Source organism: Mauremys reevesii, linkage group 14, assembly GCF_016161935.1.
Source record: "Mauremys reevesii isolate NIE-2019 linkage group 14, ASM1616193v1, whole genome shotgun sequence".
Taxonomy (NCBI): Eukaryota; Metazoa; Chordata; order Testudines; family Geoemydidae; genus Mauremys; species Mauremys reevesii.
In genome coordinates this window covers 4,465,854-4,491,091 of record NC_052636.1, presented here as the reverse complement: position 1 = coordinate 4,491,091, position 25,238 = coordinate 4,465,854, and the positions used below count along the sequence as shown (strand labels likewise).

The 25,238-nt window shown below is 47.8% G+C and overlaps 1 protein-coding gene and 2 non-coding genes across 3 annotated transcripts in view; all 3 read left to right on the top strand.

Annotated features, from left to right (window-relative positions):
* LOC120381416 (zinc finger protein 271-like) overlaps positions 1 to 25,238 on the top strand; it is a 1,091,725-nt gene that overhangs the window by 539,868 nt on the left and 526,619 nt on the right. Inside the window, exons 7-8 of the mRNA XM_039499604.1 lie at positions 2,424 to 3,184; positions 13,926 to 13,930. Of these exons, the coding sequence (XP_039355538.1) occupies positions 2,424 to 3,184; positions 13,926 to 13,930 (766 nt within the window). The remainder of the gene's footprint in view (positions 1 to 2,423; positions 3,185 to 13,925; positions 13,931 to 25,238) is intronic.
* On the top strand, positions 14,162 to 14,235 carry TRNAT-AGU. Its single transcript has one exon. It is a non-coding gene; the product is annotated as a tRNA-Thr (tRNA).
* On the top strand, positions 21,321 to 21,392 carry TRNAC-GCA. Its single transcript has one exon. It is a non-coding gene; the product is annotated as a tRNA-Cys (tRNA).

Here is a 25,238-nt window from a genome sequence, read left to right as displayed (position 1 = left end):
CTGCTCCATAAGGGCCTTCATCTGGTTCACCAGGTCTTTCAGCAGGGCTTGATCTTGAGCAGCCTGACTCATCAACAGATGATTGGTCCTGCTGCATTCTAGTCACCTCCTGTTGGGCGGTTGCTTGGACTCGGGTAGTCTCCTGCTGGGCCGCGGTGGCTTGTATAAGGGCCTTGACCACGTCGTCCATCTTAAGGATAGGAGGGTTTTGCCTAACCCTGGTCTAAGTCCCCAGCGCGCAGATCCCACTCCTGACACCACGTGTGGCAAATTGCCGGTAATGTTATGCTGGGTCTCGCGCTCTCTCTTCTTTGGGGAAGGTTCAGGGCGCCATTGCTTGCCTCTGAATCGGTATTTTAATTACCCCACTAGTGTCCTTGAGGAGGGGAGTGGAGAGGGAGGGACCTGGGCCCGCCCTCTACTCCAGGTCCCAGCCCAGGGGCCCTGAGGTTAGTGGTGAACCACTTGAACTGATGGTTCCTTCCCCTAGGCTACTTCCCGCTCCTACCCTTCAGCTTGTGGGGGCTTCCTGCCCTCCCTCTGTACAAGCCAGGTGCCCCTTACCTAGGGTCTTGGACTTCTTAGCCCACTGCAGCACTTCTCCAAACTTTCCTCTGCTTCCCTTCAAACTGTTCTCTGCTCCAACACCAATCCCCTCTCCTCCAGCTCCTTCCCTGTCTGATTGGAGCAAGGGTCTTTATCAGGTGACTGACTGCTGGGGCTCTAATTGGCTTCAGGTGCTCTAGTTAATCTATAGCAAACTTTCTTCCCTCTGCAGGGAATAAGGCTCCCTGCTAACCCTCTCCTGCTGCCCTCTGGCCACGCTGTATCACACTGTGTACTGAGAACTCCAAGGCTTTTCCATGCCATGTGCTGTGAAGCTTGTGTTTGGGACACAGGAATTAGAAGCCACTTGGCAAAAGGAATATAAAGGGCAGCTGCATCATCTCCATTTTGTCTTCAATCCCCCTTCCTACCTCTGGAGCAACTTCTCTACAAACTGAAGGCTTGAACAAAGGACTGAATAATGTGGATGTGTACCAGAGAGCCTTTCAAGCCAGAAACTCACCAATACTGCTAAGAACCAGATGTATAGATTTCTGAATGTGTCTGACTGCTTTCCCATTTAACAACTCCCTTTTTCTTTTTCTTTTATAATAAACCTTTAGTTTAGATGCTTTCTTGCTTATAAACCTTTAGTTTAGATGCCAATGATTGGCTGGCATCGTAGTATTTTGAGTAAGATCCAAACCTATACTGACCTGGTAATGTGGCTGACTCTGGGGTCAGAAGAACACTTTGTTTATGTGAGTAGAGTTTTTAAATAACCTCTCACTGTGCTGGACCTAGGTGCTGATTGGGAGTCAGAGAACTGGAATGCAATAAAGGGGGCCGTGTGATTTCTTTTTTCAGTTTCTCGATAACCAGTGTCGGGGATCAGAAGCACAGTTGGTGACTGCTTGGTGAGTTTAACTTCCGTGTTAACCACCAGTTTGGGGAGCCTCTGCTCTCCCTTTTTCAGCCTGCCCTGGTCTTGGCATTTTCAGTGAGGACTAGCCCAGGCACACTGGGTCACACTAAGTATTAAAGTTAAATTAATAGAATGTTTTTTTATGACAAAGTTTTATGAAATCAACGGAACTCCTTTGTTTTCTTTCATCTGAGCAGGGTTTCCATTTTCCAAACCTGATGTGATCTCCCAGCTGGAACAAGGGGAAGAGCCGTGGGTCTCAGACCTGCAGGGTTCAGAGGGAAAACAGACCCTGAGATCTTCCTGCAGAGGTGAGGAAACATTAAACCAACTCTGAGTGTGAAAGTGCCTGAAGGAAACATCTGGGATGCCCTACCAAGCCCTTGAGAGGTCTCTCAGTTCATTATTGTTGCCAGCAGGGGTCATATTCTCAGGGTAATTATAGCTCATGGCTTCCCGTAGATTCTAGCAGACACCAGGCAGTAGCTTCCTCCCTTCCCCCTGAGAATTTGGATGGCATTTGAAAGCCAAATTGATCCCCTCCTCTCTCCTGTTTTGGGGAAGAGTATGGGGGAGTTCAGTTTGTGATTTTTATTTGACCTCCCTCCAGCACTTAGGTTGTTTTGGCTTTTCACTTTTCATCCCTGTTTGATGTTTCTGTCTTTTTCACCGCAGGTGATGCAATGGCATGTGAGAAAGAGGAGCAGAATTCTCAGCAGAAAAATGTTCAGCAAGTGGATAAACACAGAGCATTATTGCAAAGATCAAAAAGCAATGTGTCCAGGAGTCATGAGGAGGAAAACTCCTGTGAGATTCAGCACAGACCAGAAAGAGAACAAGGAAATCAGCCGGGTGTGAAAATGGGTAAACGTATTTCCTCTGAGGGAACTCAGAAGGACCTCAAGGAAACCACAACAAAGCAGGAAATCATCATTGGAAAGAGAAAAAATACATGCACAGAGTGTGGAAAAAACTTATGTGACTACTCAGCCCTTCTTAATCATCAGAGAATCCACACAGGGGAAAGGCCCTATGAATGCTGTGAGTGTGGGAAAACCTTCAATCGCAGATCAGACCTTTCTGAACATCAGAGAATCCACACAGGGGACAGGCCCTACGAATGCCGTGAGTGTGGGAAAAGCTTCAATCGCATATCAGCCCTTTCTAGACATCAGAGAATCCACACAGGGGACAGGCCCTACGAATGCCGTGAGTGTGGGAAAACCTTCAATCGCAGATCAGCCCTTTCTGTTCATCAGAGAATCCACACAGGGGACAGGCCCTACGAATGCCGTGAGTGTGGGAAAACCTTCAGTCGCAGCTCAGACGTTTCTAAACATCAGAGAATCCACACAGGGGACAGGCCCTACGAATGCCATGAGTGTGGGAAAAGCTTCACTCAAAGATCAAACCTTTCTGAACATCAGAGAATCCACACGGGGGAAAGGCCCTACGAATGCCGTGAGTGTGGGAAAAGCTTCACTCAAAGATCAAACCTTTCTGAACATCAGAGAATCCACACGGGGGACAGGCTCTACGAATGCCATGAGTGTGGGAAAACCTTCAATTGTAGATCAGCCCTTTCTGTTCATCAGAGAATCCACACAGGGGACCGGCCCTACAAATGCAGTGAGTGTGGGAAAACCTTCACTCAAACATCAACCCTTTCTGTTCATCAGAGGATCCACACAGGGGAGAGGCCCTACGAATGCCGTGAGTGTGGGAAAACCTTCACTAACAGCTCACACCTTTCTAGACATCAGAGAATCCACACCAGGGGACAGGCCCTACGAATGCCGTGAGTGTGGGAAAACCTTCTCTTGGCACTCAGCTCATATTAGCCATCAGAGAATCTGCAAGGGCAGTGAACACCATAAAACCCTCTAGGGCTATCAATTTTTTTTCTTTCATACTTTTCCTGATTCCCATATAGTAACTTTTTTAATCTGTTTGAACTGTTTGCAGCACCGTTATCCCTCAGCTTGGCCAGATGAGTGGCCCATTTATGCCTTTTGTAGTTTGCCTTCTTTTGAGGTGGGCCCATTTGTCCTTTCTATCAACTCAATTATCCCACAAGTAACTGGAGTGTGCCCTTCCTATGAGGAACCAGGGAGCATCACATTTATACCTTTCCTCCTACTACAAAGTTATTGTTAGAGTCGCCAGTGATACAGATTGAATCCTTGCCAGTTGTTCTCACGTTGCTCTGGGTTGTGCTAAAGAGCAGTTACATTGGGAATTTTTCATGTTATAGTTAAATAAAGAGGAGCAGGGGAAAAAAGTGTCATTTCAGCCTCTGTGACACTGGAAGGAGATGGGGTGGTTCAGAGATTCCCTCCTTCCCCATCACTCCAGAACTGTTAAATTTTGGCTTCTCTGTGCAGAGTTTATTTTCATCACATTCTATCCCTCCACTTCTCAAAATGTCATATGAGGAAGAGTTCTCAGCTGTCCGTGCTTGGAGATGATGCTTTGATTTCTTTCGTCCTATATCAGAGTCGCTATGACTGGAGATGAAAGTGTCAAAGACCTGGAAGGGGAATTTAAATGAATCCCAAACATAGTGTGATTATTTGGCATTTAAATTCCAGGTTTCATCTATTGGTAAAGCCACTTCTGGCAAGAGGACTATTTTGTCCCCCATTATGGGATGCTGGGATGCTTACAATTTTGTAAATAATATAACTGACTATTGAGAGAGTGCTGAGTGAAGCTGCTTTGAATGGATCAGAGGAGAATGTGATGGGAGAATCTCTTGTCCTGATTCTAAATAATCAGATGTAACCTGGAATGTCTCTTGATACTTTCATTGTCATGTATTCTGTCTCTCTGTGATGTGGGTTTCTCTCTTTCCTGAAGGCTGTTTGCTCACCCAATTGGATATTAGTTCAGTTCGATAGGACGTAGCTCAGATTTCTTGGAGAATTGAAGACAAATGACCGATTTCCTAAAGTCCTCATTTGTCACTTCAGCTTTGCTTTTTCCCCACCCCTCCATGATGACACGGAGAAAGTTCAAGTGCAGTTCTGTCAACAGTGGAGAACTCTCCAATTTACTGCACATGCTAACAAAGAAACAGCAGTGATTTAAAATCTCTATTCTGAAATGGTGAACAACAGCAGAAGCCCAATTAACTGAAGGAAGTGTATATGATCACAGTGTAGTTCAATTATTTAAGTCAGTATTTTCTCAGATGATTTGGGGAGAGAATTCCACATTAAGTGATTTTTAACTTGGCAAAGTGCCCATGTATTTGGTTCCCGAAGCATTTTTGTAACCCATGCCCCACAGAAGATCTTTCCTATTTGGAATGCTCCCCTTCATGATGCAGGTGTTGAGGAAAGAGAAGTGGTATTTTTGTTCAATTTATCCTTAATAGATGCAAAAAATGTGTATAAAATGAAATCAGTGTTGGAAATCTAATAGCAGCAGAAAAATAGCTATTTTTAAATAGAAATTCTAGCTCTGGTAATGAAGATTCTGATCCAGGCCTGTATCCAGTCCCTTGCCTGGACCCGTGTCACCAAATTAAAGAAAAGCTGGGCATGTTTCCGGAAGCCATTGCTTATGACACTGCTGAGATTTTGAGTGGTTTTGTAAAGGATTCTACTTCTGAGAAGTGTAAATTTACCCTAAAAAGGGCAAGGAAACAAAGGGCATCAGGAATGTATGTTTTTTCGGATGAGGCAAGAAAAGGGAGTAGCATTGTCCCCCTTGGATAGCCCCTGTTCAATTCCAGGTCAGAAAGCAAAACTCTTCTGCAAGAATATCCAAAAAATATTGTGTTTCACTTCATAAGTACAGTTGTGTGGCAATTAAATGATGACCCTAAAATTTCATAAAAGCAAAGAACGCTGAACAAAAAAGTGTGGGAAATACGGCTGTATCTGAGAAAATGGCTTGGAATGAAGGAAGACAAAAATTGATCGGTCGAGAGAAAAGGCCCTGTTTCCCCCTAGTTTGGAACTTCTCTCACAACTACTGGAATAGAAAAGCTAAACAAATGGTGCTCTATTGTTGCAAAGGAGATTGAAGTGAGGCCATTTTCTCCAGATAAAAGAAAATGGTCATGTCAGGAGTGGGATTTGAAACCACGTCTCTATGCAGAAACCAGAACACCCAAGAGAGAGGAAAAAAGAGTCTTAAAACTGGCACTTTGGACCAGTCCACAATCCTAACGCTACAAAGAATGTGACTTATCAACCCTAGTTTTCATCATATTTGATGACACTCTTTAGGGAGGCCAAGATGGCACATCTCTTTCAACTCTTAGAGCCCTTCTCCAGCACAGCTGATTTTTAGGCACACTCACCCGGACCTAAATTTACACATTTCCTGGAGTTCCATGAGTTCTGCGGTGTTGGAATCTCCCTGCTCACGTTTTAAGTGAACAAAAGATGGGTGCTGGCATTCTGAGACCCTCAAAATCCTGCCCTGGGGGCCAGACAGTTAAGCAACCAGCATCCACAACCTCTACCATGATAGCATCCTGTCTGGCAACAACTCACTTATCAATAGCTGGGGTCTGAAATCCTCATTTCTTTGTTGTTCTGTCACTGTAGACTCCACTTTCCTATTGCTTGTCTGTATAATCTCTGTCTGGTTCTGTGATTGTTTCTGTCTGCTGGATAATTAATTTGTTGGGTGTAAAGCAATTCAGGTGGTGGGGTATAACTGGTTAGATAATCATGTTACAATATGTTAGGATTGGTTAATTACATTTCAGTAAAATGATTGGTTAAGGTATAGCTAAGCAGAACTCCAGTTTTACTGTATAGTCTGCAGTCAATCAGGAAGTAAGGGGGGGAATGGAATGGGGGCAGGGGAATTGGAGTTATGTTTTGCTAAGGGGGGAATAGGAAGAGGGAATGGGAACAGGGACACAGACAAGCCTCTGTGGTGTCAGAGCTGGGAAGGGCGATACGGAGGAAGGAAATTGGCATCATTGCTTGCTGGAAGTTTACCCCAATAAACATGGAATTGTTTGCACCTCTTGAACTGCGGGTATTGCTGCTCTCAGGTCATGCGAGAAGGACCAGGGAATGGGAGGGTGATGGGATAACCCCTCTAAGAAGTACGTCTTTCAGGGTGTGAAAAACCCTGGAATCAGTATAATTAAGCTGCCCTAAGCCATGGTTAGATAGTGCTAAATGAAAGGACAGATTGTTCTGTCAATGTAGCTATTACAGGGATGGAAAACCCCTCCACTCACTGTAGCAACTGTCTACTCCACAGTGCTAGAGCAGTGTCACAGCAGCATTTTAAGTGTAGACAGCCTCAGAGTGAGACCAGGTCTGGCTCTGTGGATGCTCAGGCACTACAACAAGAGCAGTGACAATACACTGATGCTTCCATAGTTGGCAGGATTCAAACTTGCCTGGGGAGACCCCAATGGATTTCTAGTCCATCGCCTTTACCACTCGGCCACAACTACTTGGTGTATAGGTGCTTCACTACACAATGATTCTGTTCTCACTGAATTGTCACTTCACATTGCTCAGACCAGCTCCCCCAGCACACTCCTGACTGTGCATTAGTGTAGGTGTGTCCATGGCTGAACAACAAGAGTTCCTGCCCATTTCCCTTCCGGCTGGAGCATGATTAGAGTGTGTTTGTGGATAACGACATTGCTATAGATTGTTGTTCATTCCCCACACTGACAATTCAGACCGTCCCGTTCCTCTTCGAATCTCCACCAGATCATGCCAATAGCCGGAATCAGGATTTCTCTGGGGCGCTGAAATGTTTCAGGGGGTTGGTGCATGAACTCAGCCTTGCATCCATCCCTGATGTTTCATGGACTAACAACAGCAGCGTAAAGAAAGAGCTGATCCAATATCTCACTGTCAGAGGTGAAGGTGGCCTCGTCCCATCTGCATGACCATTGCCATTGCAGGAGAGAAGGTGTCAATGGAATCTAATGCCCTGGCTCAGGCAAGAGAGACAGGGAGGTTTTGCTGTTCATGGACCTGTGCAAAGGAAATTGTGTCTGTGTGAAATTGAGGGAAATGAAACGTCCACATGGTGGCCCAATGCCCTAAGGAATGTGGGCGATGGACTCTGGCTGGGAAATGGTTTCACAGGATCAATGTATTGCCCTGATTAAAAGCTATGGCTAAAAGGCAGCACTGTTGTCAGTACCTGAACCTGTGTAGGGACACCCGAGTGGGTATCAAGTCCATTGCCTTAACCAGGGGTATTCGATTATTTTATCAAGATTCAAATTTCTTGGTCAAGGCATAGTCAATGTATAGACGCCAGAGAAAATAATACACTGATGATAAGAATATAGAAATATTTTGCAGTCACTATGGGCATAACTATGATAATTGTTTTGTGTTTCACTCTTTATATATGGCACCTCCTTCCTTCCCTTTAGACTTCTAGTTTACCAAGGGTAAAACTAAACATCTCTTCAGATACCAGGGCGTGTTTGTGTTCATTCCTGCTAGCTACACAGGGATTTGATGTAGCTGATTTCAATCCTCCGGCTCTGCCGGGATAAGTAACGTTTCAGGCTGTCACTGAACTGAAGGAGGGAGATCATTTTTTGACAGGTTACGCCTCCTCTTAAAGGTGTTTGTCTGGCAGCCTTGGTTCCCAGATCTCTTCTGAGGGAAAAAAGTTTCTGTGCAAAATACCAAAACTTTTAACAGAGCGGAGGGAAAGGCAACAGCCACATGATGAGGCCAATATGTACCACAACATGATTCTTTTATGTGGGATGACTCTGAACACTGACTGATCTGCACTCGCTTGTGTTTGAAGAGATGTTTAGTTTTGCACTTGGGAACCTATAAGGCTGAAGCAATGTTATGGATAGTGACACTGCGATTGAAGGGTGATTTAAGGTTGTAAAAACACTGAGCTTAAACTTGAACTGCCTGTTATTAAAGGCTGGTTTCCCCACGTTGGTTCCATAAGCTCTGCTAAAAAGGCCCTGGGTTCTCTCCTGCCTCGCTGGGAACTAGAGGGAATCGGCCCCTGCTGCCCTTGGCTCCAGGCTGGTTTTTCTGGGGAGGGGGCATGGAATTGATTTGTTCGCTGTTGAGAAGGGAGCCAGGCCAGTTCTCAGGGAACGAGAACTCCCAGCATCTGCCCAGCCCAGCCCAGGCTGCTGCCCTGTCCCAGCCTCTGTTCCCCTGGGGGCCCTGCGTGTTTGACTCTAGAGCAGGCCGGGAGCAGCAGCTGAGGCAGAGGACACCTGGGCTGGGCAGATAGGGAGGTTAGCAAGTGGAAATGGTAAAACTGCAGTGAAGTATTACCTTAGACTTGATGGCATTTCTCCATTGGTCTGTCTGCTTTGGGGCTGGGACAATGACACGTCCTGCTGCATTTGTCATTTCAAAGGGTGGTTTAGGATTTTCATTCTCAGACACGGTGCACAAAGCAGGACTCAACCCAGGGTGCAAACGAAATGAGCCACTCAGGTTCTGGCAGCCACAATGAGCGTTTGGTGCGAGAGCTCAGACCTGCCCCTGTCCCAGACGGAGGGGGGTGTCTACAAGGGGCTTGGACCACTGATCTATCAGCGCCTAACTCCCAAACTTTCAGTAACTCTATTATCAGTGCCCGTGAGTGTAACTTAAACCATGAGAAAAACCACACTAGGCTAGACCAAAGGCCCATCTAGCTCTGAATCTTGTCCTCTGACAGTACCCAATAGCAGGTGCCCCCAAAGCCACCACTGGGAGTGGAACCCAGGATCACCTGTTTATAAGGCACGTGCTTAAGCCAGCTAAGCCATGGTCCCTGCCTAGGTATAAGATATAGTGTCTGCCCACACCTGACTCCCTGCCATCTCCACCAGGACCTGACAAGCTTTCCTTGTGTTTGGATTCTGCAAAGCAGAGGAGCAGGTGACGTTTTCCTTGCAAGCTGTGTGTGTGAGTGAATCTTTGGCCAGGTCTGCACTACAAAGTTGTTTCAGCAGAAATATATTGCTCAGGTGTGTGAAGAACACACAACGCTCCCTCGGTCGGCAGCTTGGTGTGGCTGGTGTACACACTGCAATGCCATGTCTGGCGGAAAAACTGCCCTGTTTTGGTGACAAAATAAAACCACTTCGATGAGAGGCCTAGAGCTTTTTGCAGCAAACTTACAGTGACAGAGTGCCAGTGTAAATGCTGCTGGTCATTAAATCACCATAACTGGCCTCCGCCAGTATCCCACAATGCCCGCCGTGAACTTACCTGCCCTGCATTTCTGCTACAGAGGCTGGGCCCCTCCCCTTTCCTAGCTCCAGGAATTTCTGACAGCTGAGCCTGCTGCTCTGCTCCGGCAGCCAGGAGCAAATCACTGCCGTGGAATGCTGCTCTCCGGCCCTGCGAACACAGAGCAGGGGGTGGGAACTTCCATACATGGGGGGCCACCGGCATCCGAACTATGACACCCCATGACACCCCTTCCCTCCAGGAGGCTCTTACCTTCTAAACAGGGACGGCTGTTTTCTAGTAAAATCACTAAAAGGGAAGGAGAAAACTCGAAAGAGGTTCCTCCTGGCGCTCACGTCCGTGAACTCGAATACTCCCTCAGTCCTCAAAGAGAGACCTGGAGAAGGAGACTTGCTGCAGCAAAGCCACAGGGGTCTCTGAGGTTTCCCTGGCCCCTCGCCCCTGTCCTGCCTGGCTGATGTCAGCATCTCTCTGTGAGGTCACCACCTCCCCCCCACCTTGGACCAATAGTCTGAGGTCCTGCAAAAGGCCTTTGTGATGTCACTGCCACACCCCTCCCTTGCTGGGCTAATGTCCTGCCCCTGGCCAGGCACTGTGGAGGTTTGAGTTACGCCCTGTGGATCACCCCAATCAAGGAGCGTTCGTTCTAGGCAGCAAGCCGGCTAGACAGGAAAACATCAGACGCTGCTCCCAATGCTACACTCAGTTTTTCAGAAATTAGTCGACTTTAGGGCCAGAAGAGACCATTAGAGCATCTAATCTGACCCCCTGCATATCACAGGCCTCCTGTAGGACACAAGAGCTACTTTGGGGGCAAACACATTCCAGAAAGGCATCTAGTCTTCATTAAACGACATCAGGAGATGGAGAATCCATCACTTTCCTTGGTAGCTTGTTCCTGTGGTGAATCATCCTCGCTGGTGAATATTTGTGCCTTAGTTGTAATATGAATTTGTCTCTTTTCACCTTCCAGCCATTGGGTCTTGTTATTCCTTTCTCTGCTATTTTAAAGAGTCCTTTAATATCCAATATTTTCTCTCCATTAAGGCACTTCAACACTTCAATGAAGTCACCTTTCAATCTTCTTTTGATCAGCTAAACAGGTTGAGCTCTTTCAATACCTCACTAAAAGGCATTTTCCTCCAGACCTCACAACATTTGGTGGCTCTTTCTGCCCCAGCTCCAGTTTCACAACATCTTTTTCAAATGAGGACACCAAAACTGAAGGCAGTATTCCAGTATCAGTCTCACTGATGCCGTGTCACCTCCTGTGACGTTATTGACATAATCTGTAACTGTATAGATCACCGTTGCGACCACTGTTCTATATTTGCAGCCAATATTGTAGAAAGGTGTCGTGCAAGGGGTCTATGGAGAGGTTCTGATTGGTTGATTATAATGATGCTATCTCTAGATGTGTATCATTATTGTAGTTGACGTTATGAATATTGGCTCTATGCTGCCCGTATTTCAATCTTGTGCTCTGCTTCCGGTGTCAGTTCTGTCTAGCCTGCTTGATGGCCCATTAAGGACCATCAGCTATACAATCGCCCCATTGAGAGAAGGCAGATACGCCTTGTGACTCAGCAAGATAGCAGGGACCTGCCTATGGAGAGAACTCTAAGGTTTTTCTATGCCACGTGCTAGACAGAGTGTCCTTGGGACAAAGAAAGCAAAGACCATATGGCAAGAGACTATAAAAGGCTGATGCCTCATCTCCATCTTGTCTTCAATCCTGCTTCATACCTCTGGAGGGACTTTGCTACAAACTGAAGCTCTGTACAAATGACTGAATGGCCCATCCCAGCTTTGAATAGACTCCAGAGACTTGATTTGAACCTGCAGTGTATTCCATCACTGTTACAAGCCTGAACCAAGAACTTTGCCATTACTGTATGTGAAGGGTTCAAATCCCTGTGCATTTTATATAACAACCTGGTCTATGGATTGTGCCAGTTCTTTTCCAGACCCAAAGTCCAGAGTATGGTTAAGGACCAAAGGCCTAGCAAATAGTGACCAGCTAAGAGAAAGCTGGGTAAACAGAAAGCCTTGCTTGCTAAGATAGGCCTGGTCAGCAAATTGCCAGGTGTTGGAGCTAAGAATTAAATGATTGTGTCTTATTCAGAATTGCAGACTGAACAAAGAATCCCTATTCCTATTGTGTTTGTTTCTTCTCTAGGGAGACATTCTTCCCACAGATCCAACCTTGAGTTTATGAAAAGTTGGCATGTCAGTATAAGATATGACATCCTTCCACCTCCCTTCCAAGGGACCAATGCCTGCCTTAAGACACACAGAAAACAATCTTTATTGCCATATACTTTCACTCTTTCTTTGCTTTAACCCCTAAGAATGTACCTGTTGGACAATCAAAGGAGTTGCTCCATTCCTATGGATCCCAAATCAGAATTCAACATATATATTTTATACTAATAACATTTTATCAAAGTATTAATGAAATGTTAACTTGTTAACTTGAGACCATGGGTGGAGACATTAGCTAATCTGTTAATCATTGGCTAATGTGCTATCTTGTGTTGCTGCAAAACCTGTCCCGGGGTGTGGAACTGCCTACCCTGTCACTTTCCCCTGCCCGTGGAAAATCTATATATTCTATTGTAATTAATTAATTAACAGTGTCTCTGAGCCTAATAAGCCCACTCCGCCAGCACTGTGTGTAATAAACTCCTATTCTTGACCTCTACACAGTGGAGATTTGTGTCCTTCACAGACACCTGCTGAATAAAGAGGAGATTCAGCATCCAGCTTGGCTGAATGTGTCTCCTCTCCCCACAGCTTGGTGATCTTTTGAGGAAATGGAGAAGACTGCCTTTGCCTAGCTGCACATCGTTTGCAAAAGAAACAGATCTTTTTGGTGACAAGTGTTGAAAGGAGCCATTAAACAAATGTGGAGACAGGAAAAATGTCCCCCAACTAAACTGGCATCTGTGGATGCTGAAGCCACAACACAGAGCGCTAAACACTATATGAGAACGGGTGGTGTCAGAAGAGTCTCTACCAAAGCCTTTCCCACCAGCAGGCTAATAAGGTAATAATTGGAGATATACCAATCTCCTAGAGCTGGAAGGGACCTTGCAAGGTCATTGAGTCCAGCCCCCTCCCTTCACTAGCAGGACCAATTTTTGCCCCAGATCCCTAAGTGGCCTCCTCAAGGATTGAACTCAACCTTGGGTTTAGCAGGCCAATGCTCAAACCACTGAGCTATCCCTCCCCCCAGGGGCCTCTCTGTGCACAGGACTCCTGGTAGTGTGATGGCTGCAGGCAGTGGAGAACTCCATTTTGGCATCTCTTTTGTGGTGAACATCTGCAGTGGCTATTAAAAGGTCTCTAGATAGTGATCTTTGTGAAGAGCTGGCTGAAGAACCTTCCTACTAATCAGGAGAGCCTGGCTTGGCCCGACAGTTCTTCCTTGCTGAACCTAGTGTGTCTGTTGGCTCCTTTTTTTGTATCTGTTTTCAGAAAAAGAAATGATCTGTCAGCAGAATCCTTCTAAGTGCTTGTTCAAGACAGAGAGAGCCTTCCTTGTGGCTATGTCTTGGTGCCATGGGGCATGCCTCACTGCAGCACCTCCTGCTGACCATCCTAGCAATTAGCTCTGGTTCACCGGTGCGCCTTCATCTAGTAGCGTCTGGCCACCATCTGTTCTATCATTAGGACCCATGTTGCTCTCAGGACTTCAGTGTCCTCTTATGGACACAGCCCTCTGGCTGTGCCCCACTCAGTTCTCTCCCCCATGCTGGGTGGCTACTGAGGCAAAAGGTGTGAACCTCCAACCCTGCCATCTGTTTCCCTGGACCATTTCCCAACAGACCTAGAACCTTCCTCCACCTTTGTATCAGGGCCTTAGTCTGGCAGTAGTCAGCCAGGAGGTCACTCATGCACCCCTTACCCCAGCACTACTCTGATCATGGTGCCCTCCCTGCTTGCTTGCCTGCGTGCGTGCGTGCGTGCGTGCGTGCGTGCGTGCGTGCGTGCTTCCTGCCTGCCTTCCTGGCAACTAATCCTCCCTCCTCAAACTCCAAGGAGTGACTAACTCTTGCTGTTCTGAGCAGCTCTTTATATATGGGCTGCTCCAGCAAGCCTTCTCCTGATTGGCTCTCCCAATAAGCACTTTCTTGATAGGCTGGGTTCTGCACCGCCTCTTCAAGGCTGCCTTAATCTTTCTCCTGCTTGTTTGGGGCAGACAGCCCACCACACATGGAAAGTGGCAAATGAGAAGTCTGGAGCTGAAGGAAAGGTTACCATGACTCAGAACTGAGCTGAGGTTGCTGCGACTGAAACACAGATCACTAACCATTATATGATCACAGTGACTGATGAGAGAGGCACATGTTAGAAGCCCTCTGTCTACTCAGCTGTGGCTTTCTGTGCACAGAGAGCCAGACACCTCAAGGTCTGCAAGTCTTGAGGGAAATGGGGAACGTCTGTATGTTAGAATTTGCAGGTGCTGACTTGAACCATCAAATGAAACAGTTGCAAATACTTTTTTCAGGCAGGCACCATGGCTTAGCTGGCTAAAGCACCTGTCTAGTAAACAGGAGATCCTGGGTTCAACTCCCAGTGGTGCCTTGGTGTATGGCTTTTGTCTCCTCTGCTCACATTTTCCTGTGTCTTCCTAGGAAACAGAAGAGGCCTCCCTTGGTATCCAAGTCATTGCTTGCTAAGGAAAAGGCTTCTTTGGAGAGAAGCATTGGAAACAATCAAATCACAAACCTGGAGTTGATGAAAACGCTGCTATGACTGGCATTGGCATGGCGGTTGCTTCGACTGCAATTGCTGCAACACGAGAGCCTGCGCCACACATCCTTGTGATTCCCTGGAGATGTTCACACACAGATGTCATGTCACCTTCCTTTTGATTGTCATTGATGAAAAATGGAGCGGTTGGGAGAAAAGTCCCAGAGAGTCGCACCGTGGCTAAGCTGGGTGACTCACCTGCCGGGTAAAGTGGAGTTAGGGATGCAGCTCCCAGTAGTGCCTTAACAAATGTGTCTGCTCTTCCCACCTTTTGGTGAATCTTTTGCGGAAACAGAGAAGACTGCATCTGCCTTGCAATGCAAATGCTTGCAAAAGAAACCAGTTGTTTTTTCTGACAAGTGTCAGAAGGAGGCACATAAGAAATGTGGAGACAAGGAAAAGGTCATCGTAACTCAACATGCATCCATGGTTCTTGAGGCCAGAACGCAGAGCACTAAGCACTGTATGACCACAGCAAAATCTAAACTTTACACCTTGTTACACTAGGCAGTAGTTAGGTCAAGCAATTTTCTCATCCTACTGGATGTTACCCTCCTTAATACATAGAATTCCCCCTAAAACCTGGATTACTGTCCTCAGATGACCTTCATTTTCTCAGGATTCCTGCTGCTTCCAGCATAGGTGGGGGAGGAGAAAGGCAAAAAACATGATGCCACAGTCTCCTATTTTATATCCTTAGTTCAAGTGTCTAGAAGACACTTGCCCAGACGTGTCCGGGTGGGCTCTGCTGAGTCACTAGGTTGGGGAATCCTCCTGGTGTGGTCTTGTGCAACTGAGTCATAGACTTGAGCAGTCCCCACAGTGTTGTGTTTGGGCATCTGTCACTGAATTGGAAATCCCTTAATTACAATTCCTCTGCTGATTCATGGCTGTTGAACACCCTCCTCGGCAGGGGTCACTAGCAAAATTATAGCCTATTTCAGTAACAACCATACAGCAAAATGCATAACTTCACACACCCTCATGCTATACATATTTGGACAGAATAACCGATTTCAGCAGATCATGACTTTTCATATGATAACTTACATGGAATGGTTTGTAGGACATATCACAGCCATATATGAATGATGACTATGTGATCTACAGGGAGCTCTTTTGAAGTACATCCTGTCACAAAAGCCTCTAGAGACTGGCCTTTGGGGAGAGCTGGCTGAAGAGCCTTCTGAGTAACTGAGAGATCCAGGCTTGGCCCAGCCAGTTTGTGCTTGCGAACTAAACTTGTCCGTTGGGCTCCCTTTTTTGTGCCTCTTTCACAGAAACAGAGCAGAAGTTCTTGGCCAATCCTTGAAAGTGCTTGTTCAAGACACAGGGAGCCTCTGTGCTGGGGCAGGGGTAGGGCTGCAGGAGATGGTCGGGGGTGGAGGTGCTTACCTCGGGCAGCACAGCTCCCAAAGTGACTGGCACACACTCCCCTCCAGCAGTGGCTCCTAGGCAGTGGGATACGGGGGCGCGTCAGCTGTGGCGTTTGCACTCAGGGCTGCAGGGATATGCCGGCCACTTCCAGGAGCAGTGTGGCAGGGAGGGAGGGGGCAGAGTGGGCAGGGAGCCGCCTTAGCGCTGCTGGCACATCTCCGTGTGTCACTTGGGGAGGCATCAGGTCTCTGTGGGCTGCCTGGGGCAGGGGCAGTGGCCGAGGGGGCTCGGGCCACCCCTTTGCCTCCTCTCTCCAGGCTCCCAGCCCATCTTGCCGGCCGACAGGGATTTTAGGCTGCAGCAGCGCCGGGAGCAGGAAGGGCGAACCACAGCGGCTGCCTCCCCCACATGCAGGAAAATGGCTTGACCTGCTGGCCCCACGGACTAAGGCACCAGGCCTCCAGCTTGCCCCATTCGACCCAATGGGTTGGTCTTGTGGCCAGAATTATTTGCAGTCGGGATTTCCCCCAACAGTGCCCCACAGGGGTCCAGGGTCAGCTCCAGCACAGGCCACACAGGAAGGCTTAATGCTCGAGCTGCAGCACATGCTGGGCAGGCTCTAGGCCGGGCTCCCCGTGGCAGGAGAGAAGAAGAAGACTGGGCCCATGGAGGGGCAGGCTGGGGCTTCCTGGATCCCATTTGCTCACAGCCAGCGCCCTGCCCCCACTCCCATGTCATTAATGGCGCCCCCAGGTCAGCCAGAATGGAGCAGCGGTTTTCACTGCACCAAGTCCACTTACGGCTTACAGGCAACTCCCACCCCGCCCCCCACAGCCCACCATGTCGGCCAGAAAGGAGCCCACTCAGCCTCGCCATTGCTGCTTTTCCTTCCCCCCAGAACCCCGCTTCTCCTGGGCTGCAAGGAGCCATCCCTGGGATGCCAACAGGCAGGCACAGGATTCTGCCTCCCAGCAGCCAACCGCACCTCCATGGGTTTGGCCCTCAGAAGGGCAGGCGGGGGTTTCCTGGATCCCAGTTGCTCACAGCCAGCCCAGCCTCCACCTCTAAAAACATCAGTCATGCCCCCAGGTTGGCCATAAAGGAGCAGCCATTCTCCACTTGGACTCAGTTTTGCTTGTTTTCCTTTCACCCAGAACCCCCCTTCTTCTCCTGGGCTGCAAGGAGCCACCCCTGGGAAGCCAAGAGGCAGGCACATGATTCTGCCTCCCAGCAGCCAACCGCACCTCCCCCGGCTTTGCAGAACGAATGGTGATGCTCTACTAACCCCATTTAGCCGCAATGATGTGCTTACTTTCTGCCATGCCTTCCTCAGCTCAACTTTCCTCTTTTCCCCCATTCCTGCCTCACTTCCTCCTTTGGCAAGTCACACAGAGGAGGCTAGCAGGAAGAGCCAGCCTCCACCGGCCAACCTCCAACAGCAGAGGAGGCCAAGCCACAAGCCTTCAAAAGGTGACACGCCGCACTCCTCTAGGTTCTCCAGCCTGACGCCAAGCTGCTTTCTCCACTGCTGTCAGCACCCTCTGTCATGCAGGGGTTGGAGTTATCCCACAGACAGGCCAATACGAGAAGGAGGAGGCCTTCCTGAACAGCAAGGGGATCTGGCAAAAGGAAGCCAGCATGTTTCTGAACCAGGGACCTTTCACGTGTTAAGCAAACATGATAACCACTACACTACAGAAACTTCATCTGCTTGGCTGTTGCTCACCCTGACACAGACCGATGGACAAACCTGGAGAAAGTGGTGGCAGCCCTTCAATAGGTCAGCTGGCAGAGCAGAGGACTGGAGCCGGCACTCAGGAAGTCGTCCTTACGTCGCCCTTGTGACTCCAGCTTGAGGGAGAGCTTCTTTTTCTTCCCCTTGCTGACAAAGAGCAAGAGAAGAATGAAAGGTCAGGTGGGCTAACTCGGTGCAGAAGCCCATGCTGCCTTTTCCTGCTGCATAGCCTGAAATGAGGGACTCGTGGCAGTTAAAGGAACTGCTGCACTTTCAGAAAACATCCCACCCGTGCACAAAGGGGGATAGAAGAGCCTGTTAGTCTAGCACGCTCCCAACTGAACTACTTCAGCAGCTGCTCGGTTTCTTTTTGGCCTCATGCTTTTCTGTATGGGATGTTGTCAGCTGTGGCACAGAAAAAGGACGTCACTGTGAGCGGCCCATGAAGACAAGATTCACTTTTGCCTTCCTTGCTCGGCTTTACTTGCTTCCTCACCCTATTCCTGCCTTAGTTCCTGGGTTTCCTGAAGGTGACGGGGGGCCAGCAGTACCAGGAGGAAGTTGGGCAGCTAGACCCTGGTGGCAAAAGTCCTGCCGCCACTTGCCACCCCACTCTCTTCTCCCAGCGTCACATATTGGCCACCAGGGACTTGGGGCCCAGCAGCGCAACGGAAGGCAGTGGACAGAGCCACCCTCGCCTTGAAGCTCCGGCTCATTAAACCACATCTTCAATCGCTGATGGCCAATGAGAGACCGACACCGCTTGCTATTTTAGCACTTGGAAATGCCATTGGTCAGTCACTGGATCTCTGTAATGCTGTTACAGAACAAATGAACATAGAATCTATGTGACATTCTATACCTTTGGGGGAGCGGCTGTAACCCCCATAATCCTCATTTTCATGTCTTCGTGATCTTACATAGAGAGCATGACTTGTAAGGTATCAGGGAAAGGATATGATCTGCTGAAAGTCATTTCTCTACCCATAGATGTAGACCATTCGTGCGTATGAAGTTATGAGAATTGTGCAGTGTGGTTGTCACTGTGCTGCAAGGTGGGGGAGTCAGCCAAATATTAGCTCCCTAGTGGCAACAGCAAGGAAAGTAACCAACACCCAGACAGGGTGTCAAACAACCATCAACAGCCATTGCCCAGCAAGGGAGCTACAATGCAATGACTCACCTGCATGAGGACACCCCAGGGAAATTGCTCAGACTTGCTTGGAGAGACGCAGTGATGCTCACCTGACTCTGAAGGGGGCGGGGGAAAGCCATGAGGGAAGAAAGGACATGATAAAAGGAGAGACATTTGCCAGGCTTTATCTCGCTCTGTCACCTACATCTACAGCCACCCCCACACCAAGCAACTGAAGCGCTGATGAAAGGGGAGAGCCTGGCTGAAAAGCCACCAGCCAGCCTGTGGTGAGAAGCATCTGAGTTTGTAAGGGTACTGAAAGGGTTAAGATCATCTTAGAATTAAAAGCAATGAGGAGTCCGGTGGGACCTTAAGGACTAACAGATTTATTTGGGCATAAGCGTTCGTGGGTAAAAAGCCCACTTCTTCAGATGCATGGAGTGAAAATTGCAGATAGAGGCATAAATATAGATTGGAACATGAAGTGACGGGAGTTACCGTACAAGGGGAGAACCAGTGTTGAAGGCTAATTCAGTCAGGGTGGATGTGGTCCTCTCCCCATAATTGATGGGGAGGTGTCAATAGCAAGAGAGGGAAAATTGCTTTTGGCGTGAGCCAGCTACTCCCAGTCCTTATTCAAGCTCAAATTAATGGTGTTAAGTTTGCAAATCAATTGTAACTCTGCAATTTCTCTTTGAAGTCTGTTTTTGAAGGTTTTTTGAATGGCTACTTTGAATTATTAGGTGTGAATGTGTAAATGTGCTATTGACTGTACAAGTCCTATATGGTCTCGTGATTTGGATTCCTGGTTTTTCACCCAGATGGCCTGGGTTCAATTCCCAATGTGGGAACAATGAAGAGCTTTTTGCTCAGAGGGGAGGCAGGAAATGAAAGGAATGGGAAGGGATCCTGCCAGCAGGGGAGTTGGACAGTGTTGGAAGGGGACCCCAGAAGTGGGGGTGGGGGTGGGGCAGTGGTCTGGGGGGAGATGAGGGAAGGATCCCAGCTCTGTGGGAAGTTGACATTCTGGATAGCACAGCCTGGCATGGGGGTGGGAAGAGTGAGTGTGTCCCTCTAAACTCACCACCAGCAGGCTTGGAAGAATTACGTATTTGTTGGTAAATGTCAATTTCTGTGTAAACACACGACCCAATGGCAAAATCTTTCCATCGATAATCATCAAAACTAACAGATGGGCAAAGTAAGAAACATGTTGCTTGAGAACTTATCCTGTTCTAATCCTCTAGGGTTCCCTTTTGCCTTAGGCACCACCACGTGGGCATTTCATATCCCTCCTCATTTTCACACAGACACAATTTCCTTTGCACAGATCCATGAACAGCAAAACCTCCCTGTGGCTATTGTCTGAGCCAGGGCATTCGATTCCACTGAAACCTTCTCTCCCACAATGGCAATGGTCAGACAGAGGGAATGCATCCACCTTCCCCCTGGCAGTGAGATATTCACTCTCCTCTTCATGCTGCTGTTGTTATTCCATGAGCCATCAAGGATGGAATAAAAAGCTGAGTTTACTCCAGGGTGAGGAAAGAAAGGAGCCACCAATGCCCTCAAAAATCTCAGTGCCCAGAAAAAACCTGCCTCTGTTATTGGACTTACAGAGGTGCTGGCGATACAACGGGAAAAGGGACTGTCTGAATTGCCAAGGCAGGGAATGAACAATCTACAGCAACATCATTAACCACAAACACACTCTAATCATGCTCCAGCCAGTAGGGAAATGGGCAGGAACTCTGGCTGTTCAGCCATGGCCACACATACAGAGCTGCACAGCAGTGACGGTGCTGGGGAAGCTGGTCTGAGCAAACAATTGGAAATGACCCTTCAGTGAGAACAGAACCAGAGTGTAAAAAGGCCTCTGTGTTAAGTGGTTGTGGCTGAGGCCTTAGGTAGCTGGGCTAGAAAACCAAGGGTGTCTTTCTGTGAAGGTTTGATCCTTGCCAGCTAGGCAAGAATGGTGTGTGGTGTCTCTATGGCTGTATTTTCAGGGTCTGATCACAACAGTACCATAGGGAGACAAGCCTAGACATATTCAGAGGTTAAGGCCAGGTCAATATTTCAAACAGTGAGTCTATGCTGCTGCAGCTCAGTAATGGAGATGCTCTATGCCAGGGTTTCTCAAACGTCCTTTCACTGCAACCTCCTTCTGCCAAAATAACTTAATATGTAGCCCTGGAAAGAGGAACCAAGCCCCCCACTTGGGCTGGGGGGAGGAGTGCCAAAGACTGAGCCCCAGTGGGGGGAGGGCAAAACCAAAGCCTGAGGGATTCAGCCGTGGGGTGGGGGGGCTCAGACTTTTGGCATCAGCCCCAGGACCCAACAAGTCTAATGCCAGCCCTGGTGACCCCATTAAAACAGGGTCATGACCCACTTTGCAGTCCTGACCCACAGTTTGAGAACCACTGCTCCATGCTGAGGGGGGAGAGTTTTCCTGTTGGTGTAGTCAATCCACTTCCCCAGGAGGTGGCAGCTCTGTCATGGGGAGAAGCTATAGCAGTGGGGGTGCAAGTTGTGGTGTTTACCACATTTAAGAAGTTTAATCAAACCCCATTTTTAAAACCACCTGTGGTCTGTGAATGGCAAAGGAGCTCGATGAAGCAGGGTCTGTCCTTCAAAGTCCTGGAGACCACGATTCCATACTCCTGTTGTAATGGGGGTATAGCTCAGTGGTAGAGTGTTTGATTGCAGATCAAATGGTCCTTTGTTCAAATCCAGGTGCCCTCTTAAAAAAAAGAAAAACATTTTCATTTCCATTCTCCATTATGTTCAGGAGCTCCACCATACGAGGATGCTTGAAATGAATGTGAACACTCAACATTTTGCTGTCCAAATGCATAAAAACCTAGCAAACCTGTCCATCAGCTGAAATCTGTTCCAATCCTCTAAGTGTCTAGTTTATGTTTTCATCAATTAAACAAAGGTATCATTCCCTGAAGCAGAGCACAAGTTTGAAATACAGGCAGCATAGAGCCAATATTCATAATGTCAACTACAAAAAAAATGATACACATCTAGAGATAGCAGCATTATAATCAGCCAATCAGAACCTCTCCATAGACCCCTTACACGACCACTTCTCTGTAATATTGGCTGCAAATATAGAACAGTGGTCGCAATGGTGAGCTATACAGTTACAGATTATGTCAATAACGTCACAGGAGGTGACACAGAATCCGTGAGATTGATACTGGAATACTGCCTCCAGTTTTGGTGTCTTGTTTGAAAAAGATGATGGGAAATTGGAGCTGGGGCAGCAAAGAGCCACCTAATGTTCTGAGGACTGGAAAAAATACCTTCTAGTAAGCTATTGAAAGAGCTCAACCTGATTAGCTTATCCAAAGAAGATTGAAAGGTGACCTAATTGAAGTGCCTTAATGGAGAGAAAAGATTGGGTATTTAAGGGCTCTTTAATCGAGCAGAGAAAGGCATAAGAAGACCCAATGGCTGGAAGGTGAAGAAAGACAAATTCATATTACAACTAAGGCACAAAAATTCAAACTGCGAGGATGATTCACCACAAGAACAAGCTACCAAGGAAAGTGGGGAATTCTCCATCTCCTGATGTAATTTAATGAAGACAAGATGCCTTTCTGGAATGTGTTTGTCTCAAAAGTAGCTCTTGTGTCCTACAGGAGGCCTGTGATATGCAGGGGGTCAGATTAGATGCTCTAATGGTCTCTTCTGGCCATAAAGTTGACTAATTTCTGGAAAAACTGAGTGTAGCATTGGGAGCAGTGTCTGATGTTTCCCTGTCTAGCCGGCTTGCTGCCTAGAACGAACGCTCCTTGAGTGGGGTGATCCACAGGGAGTAGCTCAAACCTGCAAAGTGCCTGGCCAGGGGCAGGACATTGGCACAGCAAGGGAGGGGTGCAGCAGTGACATCACACTGGCAGGACCTCAGCCTATTGGTCAGAGGTGGTGACCTCACAGAGAGATGCTGACATCAGCCAGGCAGGACGGGGCGAGGGGCCAGGGAGACCTCAGAGACCCCTGTGGCTTTGCTTCAGCAAGTCTCCTCCTCCAGGTCTCTCTTTGAGGACTGAGAGAGTATTCGGGTTCACGGACGTGAGCACCAGGAGGAACCTCTTTTGAGTTTTCTCCTTCCCTTTTAGTGATTTTACTAGAAAACAGCCGTCCCTGTTTAGAAGGTAAGAGCTTCTTGGAGGTTTGAAAGCTGTTCAGTCTGATCCATCTGGTGACAGTTGAATTCTAGGCATGGAAGACACGAGCTTAAGGAGGCAGAACTTTATTCTGCACCTGGGATTTTGTCCCTTAGAATCACTGGGGACATTAGGGTTTGTTCTTTTTGCTTCCTCTCTTCCTCCCTCCTCTTTTTCTCTTGCTTCCTTTGTCCTTTTACCTGTTCCCCTCCCAACACCAGGAGAGGGGTGTGTGTGTGTGTGTGTGTTGCGGGGGAGTGCTCTGCAGCTCCCACTGTGGGAGGTCAACCCAAAAATATGGGGCTGAAATAGTGCTTGGGCAGTGATCCCATCAGTGACCTGGGCCATCCTTTGGGCTCTCTGGTGAGAGCCCTCAGCCTCCCGTCCTCAGTCTGTATCCCTGATTGGCTGAGCAGGGGGTTATTGACAGGGACGAGATTCTGGTCCTTGGTGTTCTCTTTTAAGAACAAGTAAATAAGTCAGAACCAGTTCTATGTTTGATGAATTTTGCTGCTACTCTGCATTAATGGTCTCTGAGCAGTTCATGATTCTCTCTAACATTGCAGTTCTCCTCAAATACTTGCTGAATAATTACTGTCACTGTTGTTGGTCTGGAGCTCATCAGAGCATTTTGTTCAGGTCATTCAATGTATGAAATTCAATATCCCATGGTTAGTTTGAAAATCACGGCTCTTGAGTCCTATTCCCAACTCTGCCACTGACTGGCCGTGTGACCTAAGACAAATCAATTCTCCTTTCTCCGCCTTAGCTTCTCCCTCTTTCAAGTAGGGATAATAATGATCCGCTCCTACCTACCTCACAGTGCGTGGAGGCAGGGTCGGCACTAGGATTTTTGCCGCCCCAAGCAAAAAAAATTTTGGATGCCCCCACCTCAGCCCTGGGGTCCCCCGCCACATGCTCCTGCTGACCGAGCCCTGGGCTTCCCCCCACCCACAGCCCCCTGCTAGCCCAGCCCTGGGCTCTCCCCCCCCCACACACACACACTCTGTGCCAACAACATAGATTTGTTCTCCCCAGTCCGCCCAGGCTGAGCTGCTCCCGTTTATACTCCGTCTCCAGTCAGAGCATGCCCAGAGAGGGTGAGGGGATGTGGCCTCTTCAGCCCACAGGGTGCAGTTAACCTTAGCAGTGCCAGGTAAGGGTTGATGCACCTCATCCCAGACAGCATTTCCGAAATTTGGGGATTAGCTAGAAGATCTCTTCACGAGTAACCTCCTGTAGGGACTGGGTCACAAACACCTTGGGAACCAAGTACCTGGGTGTTTTCCTAGTTCCGAATCACTTGCTGTGGAATTCTATCCCTGGATCATCTGAGACAATATTGACTTAAACAACTGAACTACCCTGTGACCATGTGCACTTACTTCGGTCAGTTGCACCCATTTGGGGTCTGCTGCTGTTCACCTTTTCAGAGTGGAGATTTAAACATACGACTGTTTCTCTGATAATATGTTCAACAGCTTGGAGTATTCTCTCCTGTTGACTGAACTGTATTTGAATTTTCTCCATGTCGTCATGCAGGGATAGGGGGAAAAACAAACCTGAAGTAAAAAAATGGTAATTTGTCTGAAATTTCCCAAAACATCTGAGCTACATTCTGTCAAACAAAACTAACATGTAGTTATATGAACAAGGAGCCTTCATGAAAGATAGAAAACCCATATCACAGAGAGGTAGAAGACACTTTCATTTTAATTTAAAGTGAAATTCCAGACTAGGTTACATCTGATGTCTCATTATCAGGATGAGAGATTCTCCCATGATCCACTGAAACCTGCTTCACCCAGCGCTTTCTCATGCATCCGACGAAGTGGGTATTCACCCACGAAAGCTCATGCTCCAAAATGTCTGATAGTCTATAAGGTGCCACAGGATTCTTTGCTGCTTTTACAGATCCAGACTAGCACGGCTACCCCTCTGATACCTCTCTCATTAGTGTTATTTACAGGAGTTTTAGCGCCTTCGTAACGGGAGAAAAAACAACCAACCTTCCCAGAAGCAGCTTTGCCATTGAGGGAAAAGGGGATTTGAACGGTGCTTGGGATCCATTTGAAATCCCCTTCCAAGTCTGACACTTTCATCTCCTGCTAGACTGATTCTGATTTAGGATCAAAGACGTATACAAGCACCATTCCCAAGCATGGACAGCCAAGAACATGACCCCACCAGACACGTTGGGAAGCGAAGGAATACGAAGGGGTGAACTGTGCATGGCTCAGGCACAAGGTAACAGTTCTGGGGTGATGGGGAAGGATGGAATGTCTGAGTCGCCCCATCTCCTTCCAGTGTCACAGAGCCTAAAATGACCCTTATTTCCCTGACACTGCTCCAGCTCTTCTTCATATTTAAATACATTTTAAATGAGAAAAAAAGTCAATAAAATAACTGC